Genomic DNA, 13501 nt, shown 5'->3' on the forward strand with positions numbered 1-13501 from the left:
TATGGGCAATACACATGAGTTTACGTTATTTTTGGCGTAAACTTGTGGAGGCCTACGTCCAGCAGTGGACTGTATAGGCTGTAATGATGATTGTCTCTCTAATCACATCTTACCCTCCCCAGTCTATTTTTTTTTCACATCTACCCACAAAATAATACTCATATATTTTAAAAGTGCTGCAATAGTATTTTAATATTCAAAACAATATTTGTAACAATTTTAAGAATTTATTTTAGGTGGCAATATTTTTAATGTCGTAATTCGCAAGTTTGCTGTCAATATTTGAAATAACAAATATGATCCATAAAAGTACCTACGTACTTTATGAAATATTACAGTTTTTAATTTTAATTAGACCTGTATGAAACTACTAATAATGGATTTAGAAGATGGCTTTGATGATCTATTAGCTGAAATAAATGAACCAACATCACCAAAACAATTAAAAATCGATCAGGATTCTGTGCAACCAGGTACAGGTGCTAAGATTTATAGAATATGCCCTTGGCTTTGGATACCTTAATATTTCTGTTATCATATTTTGTTTTAGGTACTTCAAAGCCCTCTGTTTCAAAGACACATTGCGTTTTAGTAAATCAAAAACAGGTAGATCTTTAATTTCTGCTACTCTTTTAGTGATTGTTGACAAAAAGTAGTTATATTGTATGAACTAGCTGTGCTCGCGACTTCGTCCGCGTGGAATAGTGAATACATATTTAACCTGTTTTTTTTTTAATTGGGATAATTTTATTTATGAACCGATTGACATGAAACAAACACTAAATGTTAAGCTAAGCTTGCCACAATATATAAGTAAAAACTGCATTTAAATCGGATAAGCCGTTTCCGAAATTAACGTGCACAAATGCACAGATAAACAGACAAAAATTCAGACAATCATTGTTTTGGGTGCTATATGTGTTGATAAAGGTCCCAATAATATTTTTTTTCTCATATATCAAATGTACAAACAGCGATCCGTTACATATTTATTATATGTATATTGATTTCTGTTATGTATGAAGCTTTAAACTTGCATTGTGAATCAGTTTTAGTTTTGACGTGACCTTTTATTCTTGTTATGACTGATTATAAAATGCTATTTTCAGTTTGTCTGGAGAGCATAAGTAGAAAGCATAGAGTGTTACACAGTTCTGTATCTAGGTTCTGTAACTAGGCATCAACACCTATTTTTTCTTCTTATCTTAAACACTTATTGGTAAATCTTTAGTTAAGTGGGCTCCAATTTATGGGGTCCTGGGGGAAGAGGGGGTGAAGGGAGGGGAGAGGGTGGGTTTTTTACCCCCCTCGTAGTGTGCTTTTCGCGTAAACCCCGTGGTTTCGAAGATATCGTGTTTGAAGTTTTGAGGTTAACTTTACGTGATTCAGAGATATTACAATACCTTAGAGCTCCGCGTCTGACTCCACCTTAACTCCGGTGCTGCGGGAAGTGCACTCATATGCTCTGTTCACCAACTTTCACACTTTATTTTCGAACAAATTTACGTAAAAACGATCTCGATTGCAAGATCAACAAACGATACGAACTGACGTTTAACGACTAACAAATAGACACCGTTGACCAAAATAAGGCGTCACTTAGCATTTCCTTTAACCCTTAATTCGACACCGTGCAGTATACTTCTCGTTATATAAATAAAAATCTGTGTCAAAAATTAGACCGCACACCTAGATTTTTAGGTGCTATATGGAATCTTAAACAATGCAACCATCTTGTGAAAAATCAGTGACACGTACTATTCAACGATACGCCAGCAATCACCATCGAAATGGCGGGGAGGAAGGACTTCTCGCGAGGGCTCTCGGTAAGTTGTAATTTATTCATCATTTTACAACTTGTCTCAATGTAAAAATCATTGAAAATTAAATAAAAAACATCCCGGTAGCTACTCATAAGACTTTGATTGTTTTATTGATATTTGTAAAGTTTTGACAACGCCCCAAACTTTTATGTCCAGTATGCTTCCCGCCGTCGAATGATTAGTTAGGTGACGGTTAAGTAGTATGTCCAGTATTTTTCCCCTTGTCAACGTTGTAGAAAACTAAATACTACATTATAGTCTAGTATACTTCACGTTACAGCATTATTAGAAAATATACTTTTACTTTTTTGTGTCATAATATTTTTAGGGATCCGCAGATAAAAATGTTTTATAATTCATTACTTTTCGTTTTCAGATCTTTAAGTCTAGAGGACATCTTTTAGTAGCACTGGTTCTGCCTGAAAACGCTTCTTCCGATATTGATACTGCATCCGAATCAGAAAATGAGAAGGAAATTCCTGTACACAGAACTGAAGAGTTGTCCTCTTCACCATGCCTCTCTATAAACTCAGTCTTAGAGCGCATGAATATATTGGACAGCTCTGAAAATGATACTATCGACAGTAACGACTCTTACGTTGATGCAAATTATTTTACGGAGTTAGTAAACGAAAATGTTGAAAAAGAGGACAAAGAAAATATTCCTGTCCTCGAATTTGTCGAAGAAAAGTTGGACAATGAACAAGTTCCGTTGACTCCAATTATAAACAACGTGCTACCACCGACTGGCGATGTAAATTATAATGTTTTGCCAAGTTTGGCTTCATTATTATCCATTCCGTCATCAAGTGCTTCTTCCATTGTTAGTCCCTCGATACCAAGACTAACCAGGTGTAAGAGAAAACTTCCAGTAAGAGCTGTTCCAATGGTCACAAAAAATATCAAGACTCTTATTGTAAATTACAAATGGAAGAAAGGATATTTTAGACACAAAACTGACATTCCATCAAACGAATTCTCGTTGGATTTACCGGGTACTGACTGTCCACTGTCACACAATATTTTTATCGGTTTTTTGAAAAGCAGATGACACTAGAACTTTACACAAGTTAGTAAGACGATTCAGGCTCGAGGATGGGCTGTTTATTTCGACAATTACTTCACAACGCTGGATTTGATTAGGTATCTTCGTGAACACTACGGGATTTTCAGCCTCGAAACTATATGGCAAAAAAGAGGGTTGCTGCAAATTGTTAAGTGACAAAGAACTCAAGAAAAAAGACCGAGGTTCATTCACCCAAGTTGTAGATAACGAAAAAAAGATTACCATTGTCAACTGGTACGACAATATAGTTGTGACTTTAGCTTGTTCTTATGCCGATGCTTACCCAGTTCAAGAGATTATTAGATGGAGTAAAGCACAGAAAAAGAAAATTAGTGTCAAGTGTCCACAGCTAGTTTGACACTACAACCAACATATGAGAGGTGTTGATCTGTGCGCCATGTTAATAGCTCTTTACAGAACATCTTTTAAGAGCCGTCGTTGATACATGAACATCTTTGACCAAATTTTGGATATAGCAGTTAACAATGCTTGGCTACTCTTCAGAAGAAAATGCAACAAGAATAACCTGAAAAACATAAGTCTGAAATATTTTTTACAGAAGTTAACACATGAATTGAGACAAAGAGAAAGATCATTGCAGACGGAAAGACCAAGCCCGCTCTACAAAAGAAAATGCTCATTCAAACCCCAGTGCACCGAGGCCTCCAGTTTCTGTGCGTTATGATGGCTACAACCACTGGCCTGAATACGTAACATATGGGCGTTGCAAGTTCTGTAAGAATAATAAAACGAACATCCAACGTTCCAAATGCAAAGAGAGGTTATGCTTAGTGGTCAAAAAAATTGATTTTATAATTTCCATAATGAGTATGTAAGTAGGAAGGCTGGAGACCAAGTGGCATAAATAGTTTATATTTATAATTTTTATGTTTTTGATAACTAAAAGGATGGTTGTTAGTTATGGCTGTAATTTGAATAACCTAGACAGTTGATATTTATGAAAATCTAATCATTATTTTATTATTATGTTTCAAAAATAGCTGAGTTCTTCGTATATTAAGTTTTTGTAGTTCTTTTTAGTATTTTAAGAGAAAAACCAATGTATAAAAAGACTATTTTTTTAATATAATGAGTATTTGTTTACGAAATCGTTGTTTAATTCTATTTGACAGTGGGAAGTATACTTCACATGGTAAGAGTGCCTCAGTATCTTACAAATTTGGCAACGTCCAGTATAGTGGACGTACGTTTTTCAGAAAACTGAAAAAGGTAGAATTTTTTAAGTAATTTTTCTAGGGTCTCTAGAAAGCTAAGAACCTCGTCTGTAAAGATCTCACAATTTGAATGAAATTAAATATCCGTCGAATTAAGGGTTAAAACACAAAGCTTTAGATTAGGAAAAACCGAATTTCGGGACCGTGGGAGGAAGGGGGGGGGGCGCTACCCCTGGTACCACTGTCACACCTCAGAACCCCATGGTTATGTAGATATCCATGGTTAAAGTTTTGAGGTTAGAAGAAGAATTTCGAAAGTTAGAGGAACGCTTGGCTCCGGCGCTGCGGGAAGTGCAGCCCTTCCGCCCTTGCGTGCGAAAGCACGCTCACTCATGCTACGTTCCGCAGCGGAGGCTGGTCGCCTTCGGCGACCAGCCTCAGCCGCTCCTCTCCGCATTCGTTCGCGCGCTTTCGCACGGCGGGCGAGGGCTGCCCTCCCTCCGCGCCTCCGCGGCACAAAAAAAACACTCTAGGGGTAGGACAGACCAAGACCACGTGGACAGTGGGGTGCTCCGATTCGGTTTTGGGTATTTTTCGAATTTCTAAACCTATATTCTAGCACGCAATGTTACTAATTTTATTAGAATATTATGTCTGACGCGTTATTTTGTTTAAAAGTGTCGATTTGTCAGTCGTTAAGCGTCAGTTCGTATCGTTTGTTGGTCTTGCAATCGAGATCGTTTTTACGTAAATTTGTTCGAAAATACAGTGTGAAAGTTGGTGAATGGAGTATATGAGTGCACTTCCCGCTGCACCGGAGTTAAGGTGGAGTCGACGCGGAGCTCTAAGGTATTGTAATATCTCTGAATCACGTAAAGTTAACCCCAAAACTTCAAACACGATATCTTCGAAACCACGGGGTTTACGCGAAAAGCACACTACGGGGGGCTAAAAAACCCACCCTCTCCACCACTCTTTACCCCCCCACCCCCATTTCACCCCATAAATCGGAGCCCACTTAACTAACGAATGACCCACTTATTTTTTGTGGTCCTGGTCTATTAGCACCACGTTATGGCACTAGTGCTAGGGTATGTCTTGAATTCTAATGAGATCTGATAAATACGAACATAGCACATGCAATAACTATTTCAATCTTTTTATAATATGCCTATTTTTTCAGCGTGGAAATCCACTTTTAAAGTTCATAACAACGGTTCCTTGGGAATATGATGATATCATACCAGATTACGAAATAGGAAAAACTATATCTATACTTTTTCTATCTGTGAGGTATCATAATCTTAATCCAGATTATATTAATAACAGATTAAAAGAATTGGGTAAAAAGTATGAACTTCGTGTGCTTTTGGTGCAGGTAATATTCATTAACATATAGAATCTCTTTTTATATTACTTTTATATTGTATACAAGTTATGTTATGACAGTGTTACAAATAAGTCGCTTAAGTGATATAGGGCTGTATGTAATTTTGTACATTATCAGGGAGTTTGATCAGATAGAGCCAGGGTTAAATCTTAGGATTTCATAAAATTTTCAATATAAGATTTTAGAAGTCTGTAGTTGTGCTTTTTAACTGACCTTAGTGATTCTGAAAGTATCCATCATTCTGATCTTTTGATTAGTTGGATTTTTCTCAACTATATATAAATAAATGAAAGATTCACAAGAACATAAGTGTAAAAGCCAGTTCTGTTTCCATTGTGCTAACATGTCCTCTAACATATATATATATATTTTAATGAAATGTGTTAGACCCTTGAAATCATCTCAAAATGTCATACCTGTTTGTGTTATGTTTAATAAATGAAAATATAAAACCAGGACAGTTAATCTGTTATGAGCAACAATAAATTTTGGACTAACGATCACAGGCTGTCAAGGCTGAGGCTGTGATTACAGGGCTGTTGTTATAATTTTAATAACTATTGCTTATATAGGTGTCTACAAACCTCGTAATTTATGTATAGCATAATATATAATATATGTATAGCAATACTCTATAACGAAAAATAAAAAAGAATTTAGTTAAAAACAAAGGGATGTTTAAACGACAATTGTGTCTTATCCATATAAATAGTCTAGTAAACAAACAAAAATCTATAAGTGTATTTAATTTTGTGCCTCCTGAGACAAGTGATATAAGTCAGACATCATCATTTTACAGGAGAGCAAAAACATGATTTCAAAAATTCTTGTTTGTGAGCTAAGTGGTATAGGTTCAACTAGAGTATCTTCTTATCTACAGTAAAACATTGTCTTTAAATATACATTTTAGTTTTTATGGTAAATATTTAATTTTTAATTATTACAAAAAAAAAATGTGAAAAAGGACATGTATTAACTAGTAAAATTCCCAATTAATATTATAAATGTGAGTGTAAGTTTCCTTGTTACGCTTTCACATAAAATCTCATCGCCGATCATCATGAAACTCTGTACACATATTCTTGGATGTATTAGAAGTAACAGTATACTTTTTATTAAAAAAAACCAGCGACCCGCTTCGGCTTCGCACGGGTATAACATATAATTATAGCCTATGTCATTCACTGAAAAAATGATTAAAATCGATCCAGTAGTTTTGATTTATTCATTACTGCCCGCACGCGTTAATTTTAGACTAAAAGCCGGCCGGAACCGCCACAAACGCTACGTACCGCAATTTTTAAATCTGTAATATCTCCGAAAATATTCATTTAAATCCTATGCTGTAAAGGGCCATATCTATATTAAAGATCTATATTAAATTTCTATCTATATTAATCTATATTAATTATAATTGTACAGGCAGCGATCCGTTACATTTTTATTATAATATGTAGTGATGAAAGCAATGCAAACAGCTTAAATAGTTATTTTACTCTACTCTAGGTTGATTTGATAGAACCACATTCAGTTTTAAAGAATCTGACACGAATATGCTTCCTTACCGATATGACGCTTATGTTGGCGTGGAGTCCAGAAGAGTCTGCTAAGATAATAGAAAACTATAAGATATTTGAAAACAAACCACCCGATAAGATTATGGAGAAAATAGAAAATGATCCACACCAAAAAGTAAGATGATAATCTTTTATTTGATTTTACGTATATATTTTTGTAAACATTGAATTAATTTTTCTTTATTAAGAAAAAATTTTAATTAATTTTTAATTTTATTTAAAAAAATTTTAGGGTTCCGTACCCAAAGTGAGAAACGGGACCTTATTACTAAGACTTCGCTGTCTGTCCGACCGTCCGTCTGTCACCAGGTTGTATCTCAAGAACTGCGATAGCTAGATAGTTGAAATTTTCACAAATTATGTATTTCTGTTGCCGCTATAACAGCAAATACTAAAAACATAAAAGCATATAATTAAAAATTAAGGGGGGTTAATTACTAATTTCCATACAACAAACGCGATTTTTCGCCTATTTTTGCTCGATATCAATAAATGGTAACAGGTAGGCACTTGAAATATTCACAAAATACTTAATTGTATGTTTACTTTAATAATAAATAATGAAATTATAATACAAAAAATATATATATTTAAGGGGGGGGGGGGGGCTCTCATACAACAAAAGTGATTTTTTTTGCCACTTTTTGCCTGATTAAAATCAGCACCAGGTAAACGCTTAAAATATTCACAAAATATTTAGTTTTATTTAACAATTAAATATTTTACAGAACATTTATTTATATTTAGTTTAGTCAATTGTACGGAACCCTTCGTGCGTGAGTCTGACTCGCACTTGGCCGATTTTTAAACGGTTTTATTTAGCTCACCCCGTTTGTTTTATTTTTTATTCTTGGGTCAAATTTAGTAATTCAAATTTCACCCTCTTCCTGTCAACCGAATAATCTGAAATTTTGTATACACTTTGGATTTTGGTGACAATACAATTATGTTTATTCATTATCATTATAAATTCAAGATGGCCGCCGCTACAAAATGGCGGATAATTTATGTTTTATTAATCCCATCAATATGGGTATCAAATGAAAGGGCTCAACAAGCAGAATACAATATACTATAAAAAATTGAAATCCAAGATGGCGGCCGCTACAAAATGGCGGATAACGTAGGTTTTATCAATCCCATCAATATGGGTATCAAATGAAAGGGCTCAACAAGCAGAATACAATATACTATAAAAAATTGAAATACAAGATGGCGGCCGCTACAAAATGGCGGATAACGTAGGTTTTATCGATCCCATCAATAGGGGTATCAAATGAAAGTGCTCAACCAGTATAATCAATGTACTATATAAAATTAAAATCCAAGATGGCGGCCTCTACAAAATGGCGGATAACTTAGGTTTTATCAATCCCATCAACATGGGTATCAAATGAAAGGTCTCAACAAGTAGAATACAATTTACTATGCAAAATTGAAATCTAAGCTGGCCGCCGCTACCAAATGTCTGATAACAATTTTTTATCAATCCCACCAATATGGGTATCAAATAAAAGGGCTTGACAAGAAGAATACAGTGCACTATACAACCTCAATATTTAAGATGGGCCTTGCAATAATGAAGCACTAAATGAATTAAACAGAATGCGAAATAAAAACTAAAAACTAGAAAATAAAAATAGGTAAAAAAAACTTTTTAAGTTAAACGGTTTTATGTTAAACATACATTGCAATGTTTAAGATAAATGTACTAAAAACCAAAAAATAATAAAATAGATACAGTCGTGGGAATTATAAACATATGCATAGACTAGACTAAAATAAAACCGTGGGGCACGTCAATTGTCTACAAATTATCGACTTAATGTGCGATAGAAAAATCGTTTAATTCGTCGTTAAAATAGGCAGTTGGCCCGCAGACGGTGAGGAAATTACTTACTATTTTCTTGCTCATGGAAATTCCAATAGTTATACACTCCGTGTAAATAAAAGAGATGTTTCAACTAGTTTATCGTTGGACATTCACACTGCTGGCTGGCGAGGAATCGTTTCACTGCTCGTAGTTTGTCTTTAATCGACAAAACATATGATAAAAGTACTACTAGCTCACCACTATGAAACCCTAAAACTCGCTTATAATCGAGCTTGCTAGCTTGTTTCCACATTCTAGCCCTACTTATCACACGTCCATCGTTGTCGGTTGAACAACTGCCTAATTATAGTGTAACATTACAAAACAAACATTTTAATCAACGATTGTAGACAATTGACGTGCCCCACGGTTTTATTTTAGTCTAGTCTATGCATATGTTTATAATTCCCACGACTGTATCTATTTTATTATTTTTTGGTTTTTAGTACATTTATCTTAAACATTGCAATGTATGTTTAACATAAAACCGTTTAACTTAAAAAGTTTTTTTTACCTATTTTTATTAAGTACATTTTCTAACACATTAAGCAAGCCTTTACTTATCAATTTGTAATAATTTTTCCTTTTTAGATAATCAATGCTTTATCATCAGTCAAACCAGTTAACAAAACTGATGCAATGACACTCATTACTAAATTTGGTACATTGGCAAATATCATTAAAGCATCGGAAAGTCAACTTGCCGACTGTCCAGGTTTCGGTGCAACTAAAGCTAAAAAACTATACAAAGCTCTCCACGAACCATTTCTTAAGAAAAGTAACACAAATATTAATACTGAAAATAAAGCTGATGAATTTGTAGAAAACATTCGTGTAGAAGATATAGAGAAAATCGAAGATGAAATAAAGAGCCAGTAGTGTGTTAAATTTTTATATATTCGTTGTGTAAATAAAATGTAATGAAATAAAATTTTGTTGTTTTATTTCTCGTTCCTTTGAAACACTGTTTCAACCGTTAAAAATAATTTGTTACAATATTAAATATAGGTATATATTTATTTATGTCACTAATAAATAGAGATAATACTTCTATAAAAGTAGCTTAAATTGTATTTTATTAATATAATTACCCTTGTATGGTACTCGTAATTTTAAGTCCAGTAATAAATAACTCATTAAAAATAAAACATGATGATGATGATAAGCTTTAAAATCGATCAAAATTGGAGATATAAATAAGGACTATGATCTTTTTGATTGCAACTAAATTTTTACTGCAAGATTTATTCATATTACAAAGATTGAGTTGCTTATGATTGATAAATTACTAAATTGGCGAAATGGATTTATAAATTCTTATACCATTTGGTAGCTATATTATCCAGAGGTATATGCTATTCTGTTATATAGACGGTGTTCTTACTAGTAAAGTTTCAGTGCTGTAAAATGTTCAAGACAACGTAGTCATATAGAAATTATAAATAAAAAAAAAGAAAGTTAAATTAGAGACGTGATTACTTTTTTTATTTTTAAAGGTGTGAAGTGTTGTAAGCGAAGGCTCGCTCGAAGCGGCGTGCGCGGGGTTCAAAATAAAACATACAAACATACCGACAGCGACAGCGTTAAGCTGGCTTCGTTAGCGTTTGGACGTGGAGCGTTTGGCGCTCGTTTGAGCGGAAAAAAGTATAAGGCGGGAAAATTTGTAAATTTAAATTGCATCAAAAAACTTTTAAAACAATATCTCAGTATTAGTTCATACAAGGTTTTAACGTTTTTACGTAATAATTATAGTTCTATAATATTTCATTGTAAAGTTTGATAATATAATTTGAAATAACGGACAATTTTTATTTTATATTTTAAAAACTTTTGAGTTTAATAGTTTTAACTAGTTAGGTATGTAAAAGTGTAACGTTGTAAGACAATAGGTGTGAAGTAAACTAGAAGTGTTGACTGTTGGGAATATAACAGGTCTTTTTGTGACTCGTATTGTTCAGTGAGAACATATTGCTGCAAAGGAATACTTTTTGGTAAGTTTTATAATGTAATGTACGTAAAGCGAGATATATTTTAATTAATTTACCTTATTACTTAAAAATATTGTTTATATTGTTGAAATCAATACGTATATTATAATAACCAATCTAAATTTAAACAAATAAATCCACTTTATTTTTTATAGTCTAACTCTAGGTAAAAGCTCTAGGTAAAATTCGAGATCTAATTTGACTAAATTCGACCAATTCATATAGGGCTTGGTCGACCAAGGCAGTGCTACAACCTTAGTTAAATACGGTGTAAAATATCTACCATTGTTGCGTTTCATATGGTGGGCAAGAGTGTTAGAAGACAATACCTATGTTATCTATCTATCCTCATTCTTAGCTCTTTTCTACTTCCTTTTTACCTCTATAGCTAGCAATGTAGTTGATGATCCTCTCATACTCTATGTGATTATTATCGTACTCCCTTTAAAATAAGCAAAACTTGCCGGCAAAATTCTCCTGTCTAAAAGTATTTACATAAAATTATAAAACAATGTATTAGAAACTATTGTGTAAACCATAAATAAAAATGGTATAAGTATATGTGGCGATTAGAAGCTGAGAATGCATTATTTACGATAAGCAACGATGCTTTCTTATCAAGGTGTTTTCCTGTCCCTGTGTGTGTGTGTGTGTACTTTTGCTAGATATAATTTTTTATTTAATTAAAAAAAAATTAGAATCTATCCTATGGAAATTGGAACTAAAAAAGTAGTCGAACAAATGTAAAAAAAATCTTATTTAAGTACAAAAACTAATCGACCCGGCAAACTTTTATATATACAGATGTATTAAACAATAATGCTAGCTTGGTTTTGAAACATTTACTATGCATACGTGGAATACATAAAATTATATTATTGAGCTATTTTAGTTTAATGAGATGATTGATATACGTCTGTAGTAATTTCTTACTAAGGGTAAAAAATTATGCCAAGTTTCTTCACAAAGTTGTTTGCAAATTCACGCTTATTAAAACTGCAGCTAACAGGTGAATGTGACACGTGCCTTAGCCAGGTGGAATGCACCATTTTTTTATTTAAATTTCCAGATGCAAGTTTCGTAGATAAACTACCATGACATTTTCATTTATCGTCTATTTACTTGGTAATTGGCTACATGACTGTGTAAAATGTTTAGATCAGGCTATCTCATAGCGATGCATTTATATATGAAGAAGGAATATGCTTTCATTTTATAAAACTGTTTAAAAAAAACGAGTGTGCTTTAGACCACACGACTGAAGCAAAATATTCTATCTTCACTAACTTAATTATATTACCATTTCAACTTCCGTTCGCCTCGCCTGATCAAACTTTTCATAACGCTTTCGTCAGAGATTCAGCTTACTCCCTATGTTCGTTCTTCCGAATTGTAGAATAAGAATTAAGTAATATTTATTGAAAAAGAGATTTAAATAAAAATATAGGAGTGATAATTATTGATATCGTATCGTACAGTCATACCGAGACCCGTATCGATCGATGGTACCTTTCTCGAAGTTGTTCAGGATTATATTTACCTAGGCCATACTATCCAACTAGGCCACAACAATTTCGAGAAGGAGGCCGACAGGAGGATTCGGTTGGCCTGGGCGGCGTTTGGCAGGCTTCGTCGAGTCTTCACTTCTAAGATTCCGCAATGCTTGAAGACAAAAGTCTTCGAGCAATGCGTCCTGCCTGTGTTACCGTACAGAGCCGAGACGTGGACACTGACAAAGGGACTGGTCCACAAATTTAAAGTCACGCAACGTGCAATGGAACGGGCTATGCTTGGGGTTTCTCTCAAAGATAGGATTAAAAATGAGACTATCCGCGAGAGAACGAAAGTAATCGACATAGCCCACAGAATTAGCAAGTTGAAGTGGCAGTGGGCTGGTCATCTGTGTCGCAGGACCGATGGCCGTTGGAGTAGACAGGTCCTGGAGTCGAGACCGCGTCTTGGCAAACGCAGTGTGGGACATCCTCCGGCCAGTTGGACCGACGATCTACGTAAGATTGCCGGTGTAGGCTGGATGAGGATTGCGGAAAACCGGGATGTCTGACGCGAACTTAGGGAGGCCTATGTCCACCAGTGAACTGCCATAGGCTGAAGTGATATCATATAATTATTAATATGATTTAACAAGGGAGATAATATAACGATGATACAGCCTGTAACATCCCACAGATGGACATAGGCCTCTTTCTCCATGTAGCAGAAGGGTCGGAGCATAATCCAAAACGTTGTTCCACTGTGAGTTAGCGAATATACGTATTTCAACAACTGGGACCAACAGCTCTCAGAGTTACCTTGGGGAGACCCACAAATACATACAACAAGACTGGAAATAAATATTTGTATAAACACAAATATACACTCCAAGCGGAATTGAACCTGCGGGTGTTTAGGCGCATACACGTCACACGCACTATTAGCGGTCGTCTGGGAGGATATATAAATTGAATGAGTTTTTTACACGATAGTGTAATTCATTAATAATAATTATTTTTTGTAAAAGATTGGTAAATATTTTAATTGAATACCTAAGTTGTCCACATGGGCAGCTAAAATTCGATGAGATGCAATATTAGATACGTTACGACTGATTA

At 34.3% G+C, this 13501-nt stretch overlaps 1 protein-coding gene across 1 annotated transcript; it reads left to right on the forward strand.

Annotated features, from left to right (window-relative positions):
* Positions 1–271: 271 nt before the first annotated feature.
* On the forward strand, positions 272–9835 carry LOC123654959 (DNA excision repair protein ERCC-1). Its single transcript, XM_045590812.1, has 5 exons — positions 272–473; positions 551–606; positions 5248–5442; positions 6961–7146; positions 9496–9835. Exons 1-5 carry the CDS (start codon positions 362–364, stop codon positions 9781–9783), a joined length of 837 nt encoding a protein of 278 aa, XP_045446768.1. The 5' UTR covers positions 272–361; the 3' UTR covers positions 9784–9835.
* Positions 9836–13501: the final 3666 nt, after the last annotated feature.

This window comes from Melitaea cinxia, chromosome 7 (genome assembly GCF_905220565.1).
Source record: "Melitaea cinxia chromosome 7, ilMelCinx1.1, whole genome shotgun sequence".
Lineage (NCBI taxonomy): Eukaryota > Metazoa > Arthropoda > Insecta > Lepidoptera > Nymphalidae > Melitaea > Melitaea cinxia.